The 20,432-nt window shown below is 44.5% G+C and overlaps 1 protein-coding gene across 4 annotated transcripts in view; it reads left to right on the top strand.

Annotated features, from left to right (window-relative positions):
- The first annotated feature begins 3,804 nt into the window (after positions 1-3,804).
- UBA6 (ubiquitin like modifier activating enzyme 6) overlaps positions 3,805-20,432 on the top strand; it is a 51,224-nt gene continuing 34,596 nt past the window's right edge. Inside the window, exons 1-8 of one of the 4 annotated variants that reach the window (XM_008173256.3) lie at positions 3,848-3,985; positions 5,778-5,892; positions 13,150-13,212; positions 15,669-15,763; positions 16,871-16,899; positions 18,166-18,260; positions 18,830-18,941; positions 20,046-20,126. In XM_008173256.3, the coding sequence (XP_008171478.2) occupies positions 13,172-13,212; positions 15,669-15,763; positions 16,871-16,899; positions 18,166-18,260; positions 18,830-18,941; positions 20,046-20,126 (453 nt within the window). In that variant the 5' untranslated portion in view covers positions 3,848-3,985; positions 5,778-5,892; positions 13,150-13,171. Of the gene's footprint in view, positions 3,986-5,534; positions 5,893-13,149; positions 13,213-15,668; positions 15,764-16,870; positions 16,900-18,165; positions 18,261-18,829; positions 18,942-20,045; positions 20,127-20,432 lie in introns of those variants that run through there. The other 3 variants (XM_008173257.4, XM_008173258.4, XM_024109860.3) reach the window with 3 other exon arrangements.

Raw genomic sequence — 20,432 nt, 5'->3', positions numbered from 1 at the left:
TAAGGTACTTCGAACTTCAGCTACGTTATTCACGTAGCTGAAGTTGCGTACCTTAGTTCGATTTGGGGGGTTAGTATAGACCAAGCCTAAGCAATGTTTTGATTAGACTTACCCTGAGAAGGTCCAATCCAACAAGATGATTAAAGCTCCAACTCAACAAGGTAATTACCCACAAAGGTGCTTAGGTAGTGCTGAACCAGAGCCTAAAATAATAGCAACAGCCTGTCTACATTAGTGCTCTCAAAGTTGTTAACAGCACTGGAGGTGAACTGCTGTTAGCAAGCAACAAAGGGAACTTTTTGAAAAATAGCCCTAATGTAGGTGAAGACAAACTGAACATGAATCGTGTGTTTATCGGGCAATCCCAGCTCAGCTGTGTGAGAAATGTATTTTAAAACCCACTATAAATCAAAACAATAATATTGCTATCACTTTATGCTATCTAGGCCAGGTCTACAGTACAGACCTATATCTACAGAGGATGAAGATAGGTGAAAGTACCTAGGGGCTCTATGGAGATTGGAAGGTAGGGTATCTCTGTGGGGAGGAAGTGAAATGTGTAATGGTGGGGGCTGTAGGGTTGGGTGAAGGAGTCTCTGTGGGGGTAACAGATGGGTATCAATGAGGGATGGAAGAGATGAGAGTGTTGGACAGGGCATTTCTATGGGGCGGGAAGGGTAAGGATAGTTCTCAGGAGACAGTGGCTGTGTATTGTTATGGCAAAGCGTAGCAACTGGGGCGTATCTGTGAGGAGGAAGCTGTGGGATTCAGGTGGCTGTGTAGCAGGTCAGGGGAGGTGTGGCTGGTTCTCTAGGGCAGTGGTTCTCAACCAGGGGTACGTGTACCCCAGGGGTACTCAGATGTCTTCCGGGGGTACATCAACTCATCTAAATATTTGCTTAGTTTTACAACAGGCTACATAATAAGCACTAGCAAAGTCAGTACAAACTAAAATTTCATACAATGATTTATTTATACTGCTCTATATATTATACACTGAAAAGCAAGAAAGATATTTATATTCCAATTGATTTATTTTATAATGTTATGGTAAAAATGAGAAAGTAAGCAATGTATCAATAACAGTGTGCTGTGACACTTTTGTATTTTTATGTTTGATTTTGTAAGCAAGTGGTTTTTAAGTGAGGTGAAACTTGGGGGTACACAAGACAAATCAAACTCCTGAAAGGGGCGCTGTAATCTAGAAACATTGAGAGCCACTGCTCTAGGGAAAGGCTGATGAGAGGTGATGGCAGCTGTGTATGATGAGATGGGGAAGTGAGGATGATTGTATAGGGGAGAAGCAGGGACAAGTGTGGCTCTGTGAGGTAGTAGGGATGTGGGTGGTCGCTGTGGAATGTAGACGCTGGAGTTCATACACAGGGCTATGATGGAGCATTGGGATAGGGGTTAGGGTTGCCAACTTTCTTATTGCAGAAAACCGAACACCCTTGCCCTGCCCCTTCCCTTCTCTGAGGCCCCACCCTTTCTCACTCCATCCCGCCTCCCTCCATCGCTCGCTCTCCTCCACTCTCGCTCACTCACTCATTTTCACCAGGCTGGGACAGGGGGTTGGGGTGCGGGGGGTGAGGGCTCCAGCTGGGGGGGTGGGCTCTGGGGTGGGGCTGAGGGGTTTGTAATGTAGGAAGTGGCTCTGGGCTGGGGCCAAGGGTTTTGGAGTGTCGGATGGGGCTCAGGGCTGGGGTAGGGGTTGGGGTGCAGGAAGGGGTGAGGGGCTGGGGAAGGGGGTTGGGGCACGGGAGGGGGTTGGGGCATAGGCTCCGGGTGGCGCTTATCTCAGGCGGCTCCTGGAAGTGGCCGACATGTCCCTCTGGCTCCTAGGCACAGGGGTGGCCAGGTGGCTCTGCACTCTGCCTTGTCTGCAGGCAGCACCACCACAGCTCCCATTGGCCCTGGTTCCTGGGCGATGGGAGCTGCAGGGGCGGCGCTCGGAGCCCCCCGGCTAGAGTGACCAGACGTCCTGATAAAATCGGGACTGTCCCGATATTTAACTCTCTGTCCCGCATCCTGAACGATGTACAATCGGGACACCATTTCTCCCAATATTGTAGGGTTGCCAGGCCTCCGGTTGGCATGGAGCTGGCAGGCTCCCTACCCGGCTGGCTCTGCGCAGATCCCTGGAAGTGGCAACATTTCCCTCTGGGTCTGAGGTGCAGGGACAGCCATGGGGGTTCTGCGTGCTTCCCCCGCCATGAGCGCTGGCTCCGCAACTCCCATTGGCTGGGAACCACGGCCAATAGGAGCTGCAGGGGCAGCATCTGCGGGCGAGGCAGCTCGCAGAGCTGTCTAGCTGCGCCTCTGCCTAGGACCCAGAGGGAGATGTTGCTGCTTCAGGGAGCTGCCTGAGGTAAGCGTGCCCGGAATCCCCTCCCGCATCCAAACTCCCTCCCGCAGTCAGCACCTTGAACTTTCCACTCCCGCGCACCAACCCTGAGACCCTGCCTTGCAGTGGGGGCCGTAGCCATATGCCCGACCCACAGCCGTATGCCCCGGACCCGCGGCGGGGGCTGGAGCTGGGGCAGTGCGCCCCCGACCCACGGCTTCTGTTGGGGACTGCAGCCAGGGCCATGTGCCCCTCCACCCCCACCTTGCAGCTTCCTAGAGCTGTGCACCCCCTCCCCCATGGCTCCGGTGGGGGCTGTGAGCCTATGGCTCCCGCCCGCCCCCAGCATGTGTCCCGATATTTTACTCTTGTGATCTGGTTGCCCTACCCCCGGCCATCCCTGTGGCTAGGAGCCAGAGGGACAGGCCGGCTGCTTCCGGGAGCTGTGTGGAGGTAGCCGCTGCAGCCAACTGGACTTTTAGTGGCCTGGTCAGCAGTGCTGAGCGGAGCCACCAGGGTCCCTTTCCGACCGGATGTCCTGACAACCCTAAGTGGGGTGTCTCCCTGAGGAGGGAGCTATAGACTACAGGTGCGGGAGGAAGATGACAAGGGGGATGTAGAGGATAGGCATGGCTGAATAGTGAATGGGAGAGGCAAGGGCAGTTCTCCAGGGTGGGGCTGGTGGGAAAGAGGGCTAGTTGGGTGGGGCTGCAAAGGGCATCTGGGGGTGAGAATGGCTCTGTATGGGCTGGTGGGAGGCCAGGGGACTCTGTGGAGTAGGGCTGGCTGTGTAGGGTATCGGGCTCTGTGCCTGGGCTGACATGGAGGGGCACCTGGGGTGCGGCTGGCTGTATGAGGTGGGGGGGTTTCTGTCACTGGGGTTCTGTGTGGGGCTAAGGAAGGCGGGAGGGCTCTGGGAGATTCTACTGCACGATGGACTGTAGGGGCTGAGGGGCCCGGTTGTATTGGGCTCTGTGTAGGAGTGGGGCTGGCTACAGAGGCCGAGGGTAGGATGACCAGATGTCCCGATTTTATAGGGACAGTCCCGATATTTGGGGCTCTCTCTTATGTAGGCACCTATTAACCCCCACCCCAGTCCCGGTTTTTCACACTCGCTGTCTGGTCACCCTAGCCGAGGGGAAGGGGATGCACAGACGCTGGGGCACTGTACAGGGCTGGGTTGGGGAGCTCTGTGTGTGCTGGGCTGGCCGGGAGCTCTGGACAGGGCTCTGTGCGGGGCTGGGTGCAGGGCCTAGGGCTCGGCGCTGCGCTGGGTACAGGGCCCGGGGCTCTGTACGGGGCTGGGCTGGGTGCAGGGCCCGGGGCTCTGAGGCTCGGCGCTGCACTGGGTACAGGGCCCGGGGCTCTGTACGGGGCTGGGCTGGACTGGGCTGGGTGCCCGGGGCTCTGTGCAGCGCTGGGAGGGGCTGTGCAGTGCCGGGAAGCGGGTCTGGGCGCCAGGCCTGGCCGGGGCGGGGCGAGTTGCCGGGCCGGGGCGGCGGGGATTGGCGGCGGCGGGAGCCCGGCCCCTCTGTCGCGCAGGCGGGGAAGCGCTGGCTCAGGCACCGGCCCGGCTGCTGCTTCACCTCCCGGTGCCGTTGGCGGCGCCCAGGCCTCGCAGCCGCTGAAACCCGCCAGGCGGTGAGAACCGGGCCGGGCAGCGGGGAGCGGGCCCGGCCGCGCCGGGGGGTGAGGCGGGGCGAGGCCCGGTCGCATCTGAATCCTCCCCCCGCCGTGCTGCGGCCGGCCTAGGGGAGGGTGGAGGGGTGCGGTGGGGTGGGGTAGGGTAGTAGGGGGAGGTTGGTGGGGTAGGGTTGTGTGGGGGTAGGTGGGGTGGTGGGAGGGAAAGGGGGATAGGTGGGGTGGGGTTGTGGGGGTAGGTGGGGTGCAGGGGTGGGGTGGGGGTTGTGGGGGTAGGTGGGGTGGTGGGAGGGAAAGGGGGGTAGGTGGGGTGGGGTTGTGGGGGAGGTGCGGTGCAGGTGTGGAGTGGGGGTTGTGGGGGTAGGTGGGGTGGTGGGAGGGAAAGGGGGGTAGGTGGGGTGGGGTTGTGGGGGTAGGTGGGGTGCAGGGGTGGGGTGGGGGTTGTGGGGGTAGGTGGGGTGGTGGGAGGGAAAGGGGGGTAGGTGGAGTGGGGGTAGGTGGGGTGGTGGGAGGGAAAGGGGGGTAGGTGGGGTGCAGATGTGGAGTGTGGGGAGGGGAGTGGGGGTTGTGGGGGTAGGTGGGGTGGTGGGAGAGAAAGGGGGGTAGGTGGAGTGGGGGTAGGTGGGGTGGTGGGAGAGAAAGGGGGGTAGGTGGAGTGGGGGTAGGTGGGGTGGTGGGAGAGAAAGGGGGGTAGGTGGAGTGGGGGTAGGTGGGGTGGTGGGAGAGAAAGGGGGGTAGGTGGAGTGGGGGTAGGTGGGGTGGTGGGAGAGAAAGGGGGGTAGGTGGAGTGGGGGTAGGTGGGAGGGAAAGGGGGGTAGGTGGGGTAGGGTGGTGGGAGGGAAAGGGGGGTAGGTGGGGTAGGGTTGTGGGGGGTAGGTGGGGTGCGGGGGTGGGGTGGGGGTTGTGGGGTAGGTGGGGTGGTGGGAGGGAAAGGGGGGTAGGTGGGGTGCAGATGTGGAGTGTGGGGAGGGGGGTGGGGGTTGTGGGGGTAGGTGGGGGTGGTGGGAGAGAAAGGGGGGTATGTGGAGTGGGGGTAGGTGGGGTGGTGGGAGAGAAAGGGGGGTAGGTGGAGTGGGGGTAGGTGGGGTGGTGGGAGGGAAAGGGGGGTAGGAGGGGTGGGGGTAGGTGGGGTGCAGGTGTGGTGGGAGGGAAAGGGGTAGGTGGAGTGGGGGGGGTGGATCTGTTCTGAGAGGTGCAGTTGTGGCCCCACGGGAAATATGCTTGACACCGCCCCCCATGGTGGTGACTCAGGAGTGGGGTGGGGGTGCGTGAGGGAGGTTCTGGAGGGTGTAAGAAGGGGTGTGTTGGGTGGAGGGACTTGTGGCTGGAGTGTGTGTGGGGTTTTGGGGGGTGAGTGTTGGGGTAGGTGTGGGGGGTAGAGAGGGAGGAGGTATGAGCTGAGAGGAATAAGAATGAATGGGTGCTGGTGGATGGTCGGGGTTATAGGAATATGAGTATGGGGGATATAGGGAGGGATATGGTTGTATGAGGCACTTATTTAGGTCTCATCTTTTCCATATGGGACATGTGAGGTCATTTATTTTCCATATAAAATATCACAACAGTTGTAGCCCTTTCTCCCTTTTCATTTCCCATATTTCCCTCCCCCCAACCCAACACTGGTGCTCTTAAATCCCATTCCGTCAGTGGTAGCAGAAATCTTACCAAGTGTTTTACTGTTCTTACAGGTGTGTGCATTACCTTTACAGTCATTGGTCATCTCTGAGGTGTTTCGTATTCATACAAACCACTTTCCCCTTCATCCTTCCTCTCCTTCTATTTCTTGATGCAGCGAAGCCCTTCTGAACTCTTACCAGCAACCAGAAGTGGCTGAAACAGATCCTGCTGACCTCCCAATATATCTGAACTAACCAAATACCAGAATATTTGTGTGCTCTCCCTTTTGAGTAAGTGCCAGAGTTTCATACCACAAATCTTACATATCATTTTTCCTCCCAAATGATTAGGATTTCAATCTAATTTGTAGCACATATGTTCATATAGGAAGTGACAGTATAATTGTCTCTGCCTTGAAGTTAGGGTGGATACCTGCAGGAGTCTTTTAAACATTAGGCAAATAGGGTGCTGTTGGGGTGTGAGATTGTGAGCTTAGTGGGGCACACATTTCAGTGTGTAGGACAGCAAAAATCCTGTAACTGGAGCTGACTGGCACCCTTGGTGGTCTCAACAAAATGCTCAGATTATTAGAAATAGAGACTGAATTACCAATCCTGCCCTGGATGTGATCTAGAATGGGTTAAGGCAAATAGGCTGTGTCTTGGCTGTAGTTTTTGTGAAATGGTGTCATTGTTGGTGCATAGCACTGATGCTAGCTATGGTGGGGGGCACTAGTGTAGACTAGCTGCAGGTGTTTTTATAAGTCAGGCCGGCCATACCTCTAGTATGTCTAGTCTAGATGATACGATGATGATAAACTTAGAAGTCAGTATGTGTTAATTGCTTCTACTGTTAGCGCTGGTGTAGTTCTCTGGTGCTGTAATGATGAGATATTCACAGCGTAAAGAAAGCCCATTGGTGCTGTATATGGGGGAAACATACCAGAGGCAGAGCATTTGTGACAAGTGCCATGTGCATTTATAGTTCTGCATAAATAATAAATGCTCTATGGATTAGATGACCCTAGCCTCTAGAGCTGTCACTCTGACAACTTTCAGGATTGCAAAAGTCAGAGCTGAACTTCTCTCAAAAGAGCATCAGTACTGAACATAAGAACGGCTGTATTGGGTCAGACCAAAGTCCATCTCGCCCAGTATCCTGTCTACTGACAGTGGCCAATGCCAGGTGCCCCAGAGGAATGACCTAACAGGTAATGATCAAGTGATCTCTCTCCTGCCATCCGTCTCCACCCTCTGACAAACAGAGGCTAGGGACACCATTCCTTACCCATTCTGGCTAATAGCCATTAATGGAATTAACCTCCATGAATTTATCCAGTTCTCTTTTAAACGCTGTTATAGTCCTAGCCTTCACAACCTCCTCAGGCAAGGAGTTCCACAAGTTGACTGTGCGCTGTGTGAAGAACTTCCTTTTATTTGTTTTAAACCTGCTGCCCATTAATTTTATTTGGTGGCCCCTAGTTCTTGTATTATGAGAATAAATAAATAACTTTTCTAATCTACTTTCTCCACATCACTCATGATTTTATATACCTCTATCATATCACCCCTTAGTCTCTCTTTTCCAAGCTGAAAAGTCCTAGTCTCTTTAATCTCTCCTCATATGGGACCCGTTCCAAACCCCTAATCATTTTAGTTGCCCTTCTCTGAACCTTTTCTAGTGCCAGTATATCTTTTTGAGATGAGGAGACCACATCTGTACGCAGTATTCAAGATGTGGGCGTACCATCGATTTATCTAAGGGTAATAATATATTCTCAGTCTTATTCTCTATCCCCTTTTTAATGATTCCTAACATCCTGTTTGCTTTTTTGACCGCCCCTGCACATTGCGTGGATGTCTTCAGAGAACTATCCACGATGACTCCAAGATCTTTTTCTTGATTTGTTGTAGCTAAATTAGCCCCCATCATATTGTATGTATAGTTGGGGTTATTTTTTCCAAAGTGCATTACTTTACATTTATCCACATTAAATTTCATTTGCCATTTTGTTGCCCAATCACTTCGTTTTGTGAGATCTTTTGAAGTTCTTCACAGTCTGCTTTGGTCTTAACTATCTTGAGCAGTTTAGTATTGTCTGCAAACTTTGCCACCCTCACTTTTTACCCCTTTTTCTAGATCATTTATAAATAAGTTGAATAGGATTGGTCCTAGGACTGACCCTTGGGGAACACCACTCGTTACCCCTCTCCATTCTGAGAATTTACCATTTATTCCTACCCTTTGTTCCCTGTCTTTTAACCAGTTCTCAATCCATGAAAGGACCTTCCCTTTTATCCCATGATAATTTAATTTACATAAGAGCCTTTGGTGAGGGGCCTTGTCAAAGGCTTTCTGGAAATCTAAGTATACTATGTCCACTGGATCCCCCTTGTCCACATGTTTGTTGACCCGTTCAAAGAACTCTAATAGACTAGTAAGACATGATTTCCTTTTACAGAAACCATGTTGACTTTTGCCCAACAATTTATGTTCTTCTATGTGTCTGACAATTTTATTCTTTACTATTGTTTCAACTAATTTGCCCGGTACTGACATTAGACTTACCCGTCTGTAATTGCTGGGATCACCTCTAGAGCCCTTTTTAAATATTGGCGTTACATTAGCTATCTTCCAGTCATTGGGTACAGAAGTCGATTTAAAAGACAGGTTACAAACCATAGTTAATAGTTCCGCAACTTCACATTTGAGTTCTTTCAGAACTCAGGTGAATGCCATTTGGTCCCGGTGACTTGTTAATGTTAAGTTTATCAATTAATTCCAAAACCTCCTCGAGTGACACTTCAATCTGTGACAGTTCCTCAGATTTGTCACCTACAAAAGTCGGCTCAGGTTTGGGAATCTCCCTAACATCCTCAGCCGTGAAGACTGAAGCAAAGAATCCATTTAGTTTCTCCGCAATGACTTTATCGTCTTTAAGTGCTCCTTTTGTATCTCGATCATCCAGGGGCCCCACTGGTTGTTTAGCAGGCTTCTTGCTTCTGATGTACTTAAAGAACATTTTGTTATTACCTTTTGAGTTTTTGGCTAGCTGTTCTTCAAACTCCTCTTTGGCTTTTCTTATTATATTTTTACACTTAATTTGGCAGTGTTTATGCTCTTTCCTATTTACCTCACTAGGATTTGACTTCCACTTTTTAAAAGATGCCTTTTCATCTCTCACTGCTTCTTTTACATGGTTGTTAAGCCACGGTGATTCTTTTTTAGTTCTTTTACTGTGTTTCTTAATTTGGGGTATACATTTAAGTTGGGCTTCTATTATGGTGTCTTTAAAAAGCATCCATGCAGTTTGCAGCGATTTCACTTTAGTCACTGTATCTTTTAATTTCTGTTTAACTAACCCCCTCATTTTTGCATAGTTCCCCTTTTTGAAATTAAATGCCACAGTGTTGGGCTGTTGAGATGTTCTTCCCACCACAGGGATGTTAAATGTTGTTATATCATGGTCACTATTTCCAAGTGGTCCTGTTGTTATTACCTCTTGGACCAGCTCCTGCGCTCCACTCAGGACTAAATTGAGAGTTGCCTCTCTCTTTGTGGGTTCCCGTACTAGCTGCTCCAAGAAGCAGTAATTTAAAGTATAGAGAAATTTTGTCTCTGCATTTCATCCTGGGGTGTCATGTTCCCAGTCAATATGCGGATAATTGAAATCCCCCATTATTATTGAGTTCTTAATTTTGATAGCCTCTCTAATTTCCCTTAGCATTTCATCATTACGATCACTGTCCTGGTCAGGTGGTCGATAATAGATCCCTAATGTTATATTCTTATTCGAGCATGAAATTACTATCCATAGAGATTCTATGGAACATGTGGATTCACTTAAGATTTTTACTTCATTTGATTCTACATTTTCTTTCACATATAGTGCCACTCCCTCCCTGCATGACCTGTTCTGTCCTTCCGATATATTTTGTACCCCGGAATGATTGTGTCCCATTGATTGTCCTCAGTCCACCAGGTTTCTGTGATGCCTATTATATCAATATCCTCCTTTATCACAAGGCACTCTAGTTCACCCATCTTATTATTTAGACTTCTAGGATTTGTGTACAAGCACTTTAAAAACTTGTCACTGTTTATTTGTCTGCCCTTTTCTGATGTGTCCTATTCTTTATGTGAATGTTTCTCGTCTGATCTGGCCCCTACTTTATCCTCTTCTATCCTCTGCTCCTGACTATAACCTAGAGAATCTCTATCAATACTGCTTAATAATTAGCCACGAGTTTGTTGAGCATGATGGATGTTCTGAAGACAGTATGTTATTTCTGTCACATCCTCCTCTTTTAAGTATGAATGTATGCTGGAGAAATAGTCTGACAGCCCTGAAGTCCTCTATCCACGGGGAGGAAGGATAGTCTTTTGATTATCACCAGATTGGTTCTCGGGAGATCTGGGTCCAGTTTCTGTTCCACTTCAGTTCATGTGTGGCCTTGGGCAAGTCACTCAGGGTATGTCTTCACTACCAGCCAAACAACAAAACACCAAATATGCACATCTTCGAGAGACTTGCAGAAAGTAATCTTGGTCCAACTGTCCCGTAAGCTTATTTGTCCTTTGAAAGACATTCAAATGAAGACAGGATTTAGTTACAGCAAAATATTTCTCGGTTTGCTTGAAAGGAGTTTAAGAAGAACAGTATCCTTAAGGTTTCTTATTGAATAAGAGATGTATCTGCTGCTAAATATAATGGGCTTACTGGCAGCGATGTTTTTGCATGGCTGTACAAAAGACACTGGAGGGAAATCTGGAATTTATATGTACACTGAAGGAACAATGTCCAAGCAAGTTGTGTGTGGTATACGTAAGCTTGGCAGAATTAGATTTTTATCTTTTTATAATTTTGATGGATAATATCAATGTTTATTTTCAGGCATTTTTTTCGATTATCAATTTAAACTTTCACAGTTGTGCAAAACTAAGGTTTTTTTTTATTTCTATTGACTTAAATATTCATAGTTGCAGAAAATCATGGGAGGTCAGACTATAGTTACTTTAGTAATAGATGTTGAGATTCAAAAAATTAAAACTTTATAACTGTTAAAACACATTGTCAGCATCACGTGTCAAAATATATGAAGTAAATATCCTTAAATCGAACTCTAGTAAGTTCTCAAGCAGAATTTTCTTACTTTGCCTATCTGTAAATTTTGATGATTATAGATGGAAATATTTTTTGGCCGGTTTGGGTGTGTATATGGTTAAATCGATGTTCACCTCCATTTACTGATAAAAATTGAATCCTTCCAAGTCTGGATATATGAGGAGAAGGTTCTCATGTCTAATTCAATCTTACTATTCAGACAAGACTGGGAATTTACAGGTGGTAGTACGTTCTCAGTGAATGGTGAGTGACAGGGAGGTGAATCAGCCACCAGCAGCATACCACTACAGTACAAGCAGCCGGGCTTTCTGTAAAGGAGGAGAATATGGATATATGTGACATCTTGTCCCTAAGGGCTGATACATGAGCCAGCAGGTATAAAGTTGCATGAAAATGGTCCCTGTATACATAAACTGTGGAGCACAGTATACATAAACTGTGGAAACACTTTAATTGGTAAAGTGTTGTAGCTCATTTTCCACTATAAACATATTTTTTACCTCTGCATCTACCCCTGCAATTTCTTAACTTTCAGTAAAAATTCATTCTGCCTGAAACGTGACATGAGTTGTAGCTGGCTATGGGAGACATTTTTTTGGAAAGTTTGAATTGATCAGGCTATTTTTTTCTGGGATACTAGATTTTATTTTGCTGATGTGAGGGGAGAAATGTTTTTTCATTTGAAAAGTCTAACAATTTTTTGAAAAACAAATATCAAAAAAGGCTTGGCCTAGAAACTTCTTATTTGCTTTATTCTTAGAGGATATCTAATTTACAGTATCAGAGGTGAGGAAGACATCTTAAATGTAACTGACCACTGAACTAAAAGGCCAGATAAAATAGCATTAATGTATATTAGAAAAATAAAAAGCATGAATCAAGAAATGTCTGGATGTTGCAAACAAATGTGGTGATGGGGAAAATAAAAGTTCTGTTTACCTTTAAAGTATGGTGTGATGCTCATGTATTCTCAGCTGTTTGCTTGGGGCGGGGGGGAGGTTGGAGCAGTTGGTTTGTTTTTTGAGCAATTTTTTTCTTTTTTTAAAGGAGATATAAGACAGAGTATATGATTTTGTTTGACTTACTTTTGTTAGATGCCATGTTAGGGTGCATTTGATGAGTCAAACAAAAATTTAACCTTTGAACCTAACAACCGTGACAGACGTTTCTGTAAAATGAAGCTATTTCTGCAGCATTTGAATTCTCATCAGGAAAACTGTTCAGACCTTCTGGGCCTCTACCTTCAATGTGTTGATAGAAAGGGCTTGTAGTCTTTCTGTTGGACCCCTTATCACAATATCCACATCTTGCACTCTTAAGTGCAGTGCACTTTCATCACTCTCAGAGCTCAGGAAATTGGAATTGAACGTGTCATCTAATGACAACTATCGTAATTGCCATTTTGGATCACACCAGTGGTCTATCTAGTTAAGTATCCTGTCTCTTCTAGGAACCACTACCAGATCTTTCATAGGAACATGCCTTGATTCCCAAACTGGACAATTATGGAATAACCTGTCCAGAGGGGAAGTTTCTTCTTAAATTCATCTCTTAGTGGTGAACTTATGCCCCAAATCCAGTGTATTTTTGTTCTGTCTAATGTAACTACATGTTTATATTCATAAAAATGTCTAATCCTTTTTGAATCCTACCAAGTTCTTGGCCTTTACCTTGTGGTTAAATGTGATAAAAAAAAAAAAAAAAAAAGCCCTGTCATAAACTTGAATTTATGTAAAGGCATTCAGTTTTCAGTATTTCCTATTCCATTCTTTACACATCCCAATATTTTGGGTTTTTTTTTACTTCTGCTGAGTAATTGGCTTTCATTAAGTGGTACAGTATCTGTTTCCCAGCAATGTTAATGAGTGGTTCAGATAATTCCTTCCAATTATTCTTTCTTATTCTTCAAATCCATCGAACCTACTTTCATAACAAAAATAAAAATGTAAAGCTATTGAAATTTTACATGCTCAAAGCCAGGAAATTCAAAGTTGTCTCTCTCATCTGGCATAACTTGGACATGTTGCACTAAGTAAGTTAACATGTAATTCTGCATTATGAAGAAGTCAGTTTCAGCTCCATAGTTAGGGTTGAGTTTTGCACTTAAAGCAGGGATTTTGTCTCTATTCTAAGAGGACAGACTTAAAATGGCATTGAGATCCTTAACTTTTGGTTTCTTGACTCTTGTGTGTTTCAACTTTTGGGTATATAACACTGCATCCGTTCACAGATTATTTTTTTTAAAAGCTGGAAGGAACCATTATTATCTTGTTTGACTTTCAAATCAGTATTGTTTTTTGTATTTAATCTATACCTAATTTGTTTCTGATGTGACCTAAGAAAACAATAGTAGGTATTTATAAAGTTGCTTCATTTGTAAGCATGCTCTATTAATTTTGTCATCCTTTTTTTCCCCCCCCAGCACAAACGAATTATATCCCATCATGGCAACAGACTCTATGGAGATCGATGATGCTTTATACAGGTAAGAATGTCATACCTGATATATCGCTGTAAGGTGTATCTTTGATATTACTGCAAATAGATACTTTGCTGTAGCATTAATACCCGGATTTGAAAAATGTATTTGCTGCCTACTAGCCAGAGTGAAAATACATCTCCTGCTGTGTCCTCTGCAGTTTAAAGGAATAAAACATTTCAAAGTACAGTACACACAAGTAACATTGTGACTCCACTTTCTATTTAATACAGTCTTTCAAAACTTGTAACTTGCTGTTGGGCTAGCTGAATGGCAGACTATTTTTTGTATACTTAATTCATTTTACTGGTACTTGCCATATAATACATTTGTCCAGCTAAAGAACTGATCAGATACTGCAGAGTAAGTGCCAAATTATCTGAACAATACTAGTGAAAATTATTTAATAAAAATTGTCAAATGACTGTATGATCAGCCATACATAATTACACCCCTTATGTTTTGTAAATTTTCTCTTCCTTCCTGATGTCAATCCACAGTCACCGTTTCTTTCCTAAAATAGACTATAGTGTATCTTTTCTTCAATTGTTTTCTATTTATTTCCTCTTCTCCTTCTCTCTCCCTCCACCCCTTATCTTTCTTCCGGCCTATTCCACACTGTATTCTGTGTTCTCCAAAACATAATTTCTGTCTCTTTATTTCTTCCCCCTCCAAACCTGTCCGTACTACACTTCTCTTTTTTCTAACTTACCCAGTCAATCACTGTGCTGAACCCTCCTTGGGGATTGCTGACTAGTTCAGGGTCTGATAAACTTGAAACTCCCTGTCCACCCTGGCTGCTTCAGCTCATGGAGTTTTTTCATCATTCTTCCAGTAGAAATGTGCTCCCTTGGAACAGGCTGGGAGTTTAGTGCACCCAAAATCCTTGTGATCCTTTTATCCAAAGCTTCCTGAGACCTCTTAACAAGATGGTGTGCTGATGGGCTCATTGAATTTTGCTGTCCTCAAAAACCTCAGCTGTGCCACTTCTTTCTTCCTTGGAGACGAAACTTCTATAATTCTATTACAGAGAGAGACAAAGCAAGATATTTGAATTTGATATGTTAGAAGGGTGGGTTCAGCTCCATCACACATACTGTAGAAATTAAAATCCTTCTACTTCATGTTTGTAAATCATGACAAATGTGTTTTAACTAAACAGTTGGTAGATTTTAATATCTTGTTATATATTTTATTATTGTCTTTCACAATATTTGTTGGAAGTGCTAAAAGTCAAACTTTGTCCTCAAATGGCAGAATTGGACTCTAAGACTTCCATTTGCAATTTGTAACTCATAAGTGACTCCTACAGTATGACAATAACAGGACCCGTCTATATTGGAACACCATAGCCCTGAAGATGGTGAAGTAGGGAGAGAAGTTTATTTGTTGGAAAGATATAAGTTCTCCGTTAATGATGTTCCATGCACCTAACTTGATACTCTAAACATACCAAATTCCCTTACATTTTAGTGGCATGGTATTTTTGCACGTCGTATACACTTACCTATTTGCCTTTCTTGTGATCTCCTGCTCATCCCCTCTGCCCCAGGACTTCTCCCTCCTCTTCACCCTACCCAAAAGAAAACGTATGTGACAAATCTTTGGGTAGACTAATTACTGTAGTACTGGTATTTGTAGAAGCATATCAAACAAACTTAATTTCTCTCTCTTGCTTAATCATTTACAAAATAAGTCACTGCTCTTGATACAGTAAATGAAATTAAAAATGGTTTAAATAATTGGATATACTGAGTTGAAACCAGATGGCTGGAAACTTTTTAGAGAGCTGAAGATTTCTAAAAGTTCAGCAGTTGGATGTACATAAGTTACTTTGAACTCTGATTTGGTGAGGAAAATTCCTGGTTCTGAGCATGCTTGTGCCTGCAAGAAATGTAGTTCCAAGTATGCCCTGATGTATCCTGAAGAGAGAAGTCTTGAACTACATTACAACGAATACAGGCCCCACAATGCCAGATTTTAGGGCAGAACAGCATTAATTTTTCTTTGTATTGCTCAGATTTCCATATCAATTATGCTGAGTTTGCAACTAAAAATGTTTTCTAACTCCTACCCCACAAACTTTCCTTGGCCTCTGAAACTCAGGAGAGCTTTTTTCAATTCATGCATCATTACTAATACTTTGGCTTGCAGGATCTCTGTGTCATTAAACTACTCTGCAATCCCACTGTTTTTAGAATGTCCTTAGTTACATATGTGCAAGTCTTTGAATGGCTAATGGGGTTGTATACGTTTTACTGATGGCATCATTTGGTCTGCAGAGCTTGTATCGCTGGTAACAGTGTGAGAGTTGGAAACAAGCTGGCTTGGCTATCAGAACCCAGGCTAAATTTGCAGGGCTGGCAATTTGCACGTGAAAATACCTGCAAATTCTTAAAATAGTGTGTACTTATTCTATTGGTGTGTTGTTTTGTTACTTATTTTTTGTTTCTTGCTTGTAGTCGGCAGAGGTATGTTCTTGGAGACACAGCAATGCAGAAGATGGCCCAGTCCAATGTGTTCCTGAGTGGTATGGGTGGCCTTGGTGTGGAGATTGGTAAGTTTGGGTGGCACTTATATATAAATTATTAAAGGTATATTTAAAAAAATTAAATTTAGTGTACATGAGTGAATACATGTACAATTTATGTACATAGAACAGGACCACAATATGTAATATAGAAATATTTTTGTAGCTAGATGTTGTAAAGCATTTTGAAATACATTTGTAAGGCTATTTATGCTGTTAAATTGATGCAGAAATTATTGAGTGAAATTCTTTGGCTTGTGTTATGCGGGAGGTCAGACTTGATTATAATGGTCCCTTCTGGCCTTAATCTGTGAATTTATACGATTAAATAATCTGAAACTACAGGCCGTATTCTCACTCGATGAGTGGGGTAAAGTTCTTAGAATTTGGCCCTAACTGGTCATCTGAGAATTCCCCTGGTATAGGGGACCTCTGCTTTGGATGGGAAGGGGCGTGTCACCGGAGTGCTCCTGTGCCTGGCAACTTTTATCCGGCATATGGTCCCTTCTAGTGACCATATTGGGAGTTTTATCTGACACCAGAATTGGGTGCATGGTCTTTTGAAATGGTAATGATAGCCCTTCTTTCAATTAGAGTTCCTGTAATGATGCTTGTTGGATAGAGGGTTGCCAGAAAATAAATGCAGTTCACAAGTGAGGGATAAAAAGCTCCTTCTGTGTTCTCTGAGATTTCCATTGAGGAGCTGAACTGACTCTTTTAAAAAAAAGTTATTCAGAAAGAGATGTGACGGCTGCAAGCTGTTAAATTTTTATGTAAATAGAAGGAATGAGCAATTTCACTCCTGGCAGGTAACTTTTCAATCACTGAAAGCAGGGGTTTTCAAATTCATTGCACCACGACCCCCTTCTAATAACAAAATTACCACATGACCCCGGGGGCGAGGCATGGAGGGAGAGGGGGCCAGAGCCTGAGCCCTACCACCCCGCGTTGGGGGAGAGCTCAGGCTTTAGCTTCAGCCCTGGGTCCCAGCAAGTCTAATGCTGGCCCTGGTGTCCCCATTAAAATGGGGTCGTGACCAACTTTGGGGTCCTGATCCACAGTTTGAGAACTGCTGATTAAGAGCTTTACGTTCAATCCTGTAAATGTTGTTGTTGTTTTTTTTTCTTCTTTCAGCTAAGAACATAGTTCTAGCTGGAATAAAGGTATGTAATTTTTTGTTGTTGTAAAAGGAATTGTTATAAATTTCCTTTTAGTTCAGTAACATTTTCATTTTTGCAGTGACTGGGAATGTTCTTGTTCAGGGATCAAATGATTGAGGAATCGATAGTTTTATCACACAGTGCTGATAAGACAGGCTATACTTGTTCCAGAAGTACATTCTGATTCTCTCCTTAGTCGTCTTCACATAGAAGGGCCCTTTTGAAAAAGAACTCTGAAATACATACTCTTGGGGGCATTCTGTGCCAGAAAATTAAAAATGCTGCGCACAATATTTTAAAATTCTGCAAATTTTATTTGTCAAAATAACATTACATAATCACGCCAGGTTCAATTATGTTGGTAATTTATTTCAAAATACAAACATACTTGCTGACAGGTAACAATACAGGCACACACAAAAATTCCCCCAGAACTATAGAGTTAAAGAAACCTCTTTGACAACCCAGTTCCTGTTTCTCTGCCCCCTTCCTCCCCCAGAGTCCAGCTGGGGAGCCAGACACTCACAATCCCTTCCCTCTCCCAGAGCCCAACTACTGGCCCCCCCAGCCTAGATACCCACATCCCCTCTCCCGCCAGAGCCCAGCTGCAGGGCCTCTCCTTGCCCAGAAACTTGTCTCCTTCTCCCCCCTCAGGAGCTCAAGGATCCAGAGGGAGAAACAGCCTGATGCTGGGTCCCAGGGTTGCAGGGAGTTTCCTGCGCACCACCCCCTCCTTCTCTCAGGGCATGCTGGGAACTGCAGCTGCCAGGAACCCTCTAGCTCCCTCTCCCTCCCTCCGGAAGTGTCTTCTGTGTGCAACTGGGCTCTGATGAGTCCATGGCTCCTAGTGGCGGCTAGCAGCACTGCTGCCCATTTCTGGGGGGGGGGGGGAGGGAATCTTCCATTTTTTGCAGTGACAGCTTTTACGTATTTTTTACCAGTTACAGTTAGTGGCTATGAATAATCAAGTTTCATACCTTAAACAAGCGTCATTGTTGCCATGTTATACTGAGCAAAACGCTGAAATGCAGACATATTCTCTGATTGAATTATTTATTCAATAGCAGTAGGAAACGGTGTGGAGTCTAATGTTTTTAATTAAAGCAGTACATCTAGCACTTCTGTTTAGCTCACTTGGTTTTACTGCAGTATTAGTTCTTCAGAATCTCCGTATTGAACATGATACCTAGGCTGGAGTATATCGTGACTATGTGAATTTCTTTCCATGATTTGTCGGTTTTAACACTCCCCTCCTGAACGTCTTTGAAGGCTCTTACAGTTCATGATACCAAGCAGTGCAAGACATGGGATTTGGGAACCAACTTCTTCATCTGTGAAGATGATGTTATAAATCTAAAGAACAGGTCAGTACATTTATTTAGATGTATTTGAGCTATCTACTGTCTGTCACTTGTGTGTAACAAGAATGTTAGTTTTCCACTGGCCGTGACATATATTTTATGTTGTATATTTTGTGTGCATTACATCTTGTTCTATTGGAGTCATTGCCTTTGAGCGCAGTGCCCAGGTATAAAGGGAGAGCATTCTAAAGTGGGATTGAGTCCTGTTTGCTCTGCGCATCTTGACTTCCCATAGCTAGCAGCATTTAAGCAGTGATTGTTTCCTTGTAGATAATGAAACAGCAGAAATGCATTTCTCTTCCATCTTTCCTAGGTTGGCTGAAGAAAGCCAATAAACACCTTATTTGTAGTCTTTACTCTTCCAAAGCAAATATTAAAAAGTGTTAGTGGTCAGACTCTAAATCTTACTATCTGGTTGATGGAGCCAGAGTTATCAGAGCACATTTTAAATGTGAGGAAGCATGAGTAGTCATTTGCAGTAAGTGTTTGTCGTAAAAGAAGACTATAAAGAAATAAGTGTTTTGGGAATTGATTGGAAGATGCCATTGAAAACCAGAACGCTGTTGTTTCAGAGCTGAGGCCACACTTCCTCACATCGCAGAGCTCAACCCATACGTCCATGTTTTATCATCGACTGCACCACTTGATGAAACCACAGACATCTCCTTTCTAAAAAAGTATCAGGTATGTAGTATTTATTTAAAGTAGCTGTGCAATATTCTACCTGACCAGAGTGAGTAGTTTCTCCTTTTTGTCTGAAGTGAAACAAAAACCTCAAACTCGTTTTTTCATCATGTTAAAAAGAAGACGAATAGGTATTGTGCCTGGGCTGGTAAACATTTTAACATAATTGTGCAAGACTGAAAGAACATGTTCCTGACATTGAAATTAAAGCTATCAGTTCATAGTTAAATGTCCGATTGTTTCACGATTTAAATTCAAAGACAGAGAATGGCAAAGATTACAGTTTCTACTGTAGCACTGACCTGGCTGTATTGTACAACTTGTATTATATTTGTATACAAGCTGTTATATTATTGAGCTTCATATTTAACCTGAAAAACACAGGAATGGAAAATGCTACATGTATGCAATGTGATCAAATTAGTGATGTAGTGGCAACAAAGTAGGTTAGATAAATGTCTATCAGGGATGGTCTAGACAGTATTTGGCCCTGCCATGAGGGCAGGGGACTGGACTCGATGACCTCTCGAGGTCCCTTCCAGTCCTAGAATCTATAAATCTATGGCAGTCCTACATGTTTAAAAGCATGTTTGCATGTTGGTGTGAGTTTGCAGCTTGGACATTGACCAACACTTGCAGTGTGTACAAGTCATTTGCATTAGAACATATGACAGTGCACATTTTCTTAATTTTTTTTTAAGCCAATATTGTTTGCATTTCCTAATTTTATGGCTTTAACCTTAAATATTGTATTAACACGGTTTACTTGAATTTGTCTTTTTTCCCCATTAAAGCAGATATTCCTTGTGACTAATACAAGCATTTAAATAGTCTGAGTTAGGCTTTGAACCTCACTACTTGCAGGAGGGGTTATTTGACTGTACAGGAGGAGTGAATTCTCACCTTTGCTGTCACTGTTTGTCTGGAGACACTTCTGTAAGACTGTGTTAATAGAACAGAAGCACATCTGTTCAAATTGTGATGGTTAAATCTGCACAATAGAGGCTTTCTTACACCTGCACTCTAAAAGGAAAGGCGCATCTCTTTTTCTTACTGGCTTTCAGCAACACCTAGACATTATTTCTTGTACCTTTTTGTCAACAGTGTGTCATATTGACTGAAACGAGGCTAGCGCTGCAGAAGAGGATTAATGATTTTTGCCATGCTCAACACCCCCCTATTAAGGTAATGCTAAACTCTGGTGGACTTATTGGTCCAGATCAGGGGTCGGCAACCTTTCAGAAGTGGTGTGCCAAGTCTTCATTTATTCACTCTAATTTAAGGTTTCGCGTGCCAGTCATACATTTTAACATTTTTAGAAGGTCTCTTTCTATAAGTCTACAATATATAACTAAACTATTGTTGTATGTAAAGTAAATAAGGTTTTTAAAATGTTTAAGAAGCTTCATTTAAAATTAAATTAAAATGCAGATCCCCCCGGACCGGTGACCAGGATCCGGGCAGTGAGAGTGCCACTGAAAATCAGCTCGT

The sequence above is a fragment of the Chrysemys picta genome, chromosome 5 (genome assembly GCF_011386835.1).
Source record: "Chrysemys picta bellii isolate R12L10 chromosome 5, ASM1138683v2, whole genome shotgun sequence".
NCBI classification, from domain to species: Eukaryota; Metazoa; Chordata; order Testudines; family Emydidae; genus Chrysemys; species Chrysemys picta.
Note: the sequence above shows the minus strand (reverse complement) of the source record. Positions and strands in the feature narration are given on the sequence as shown.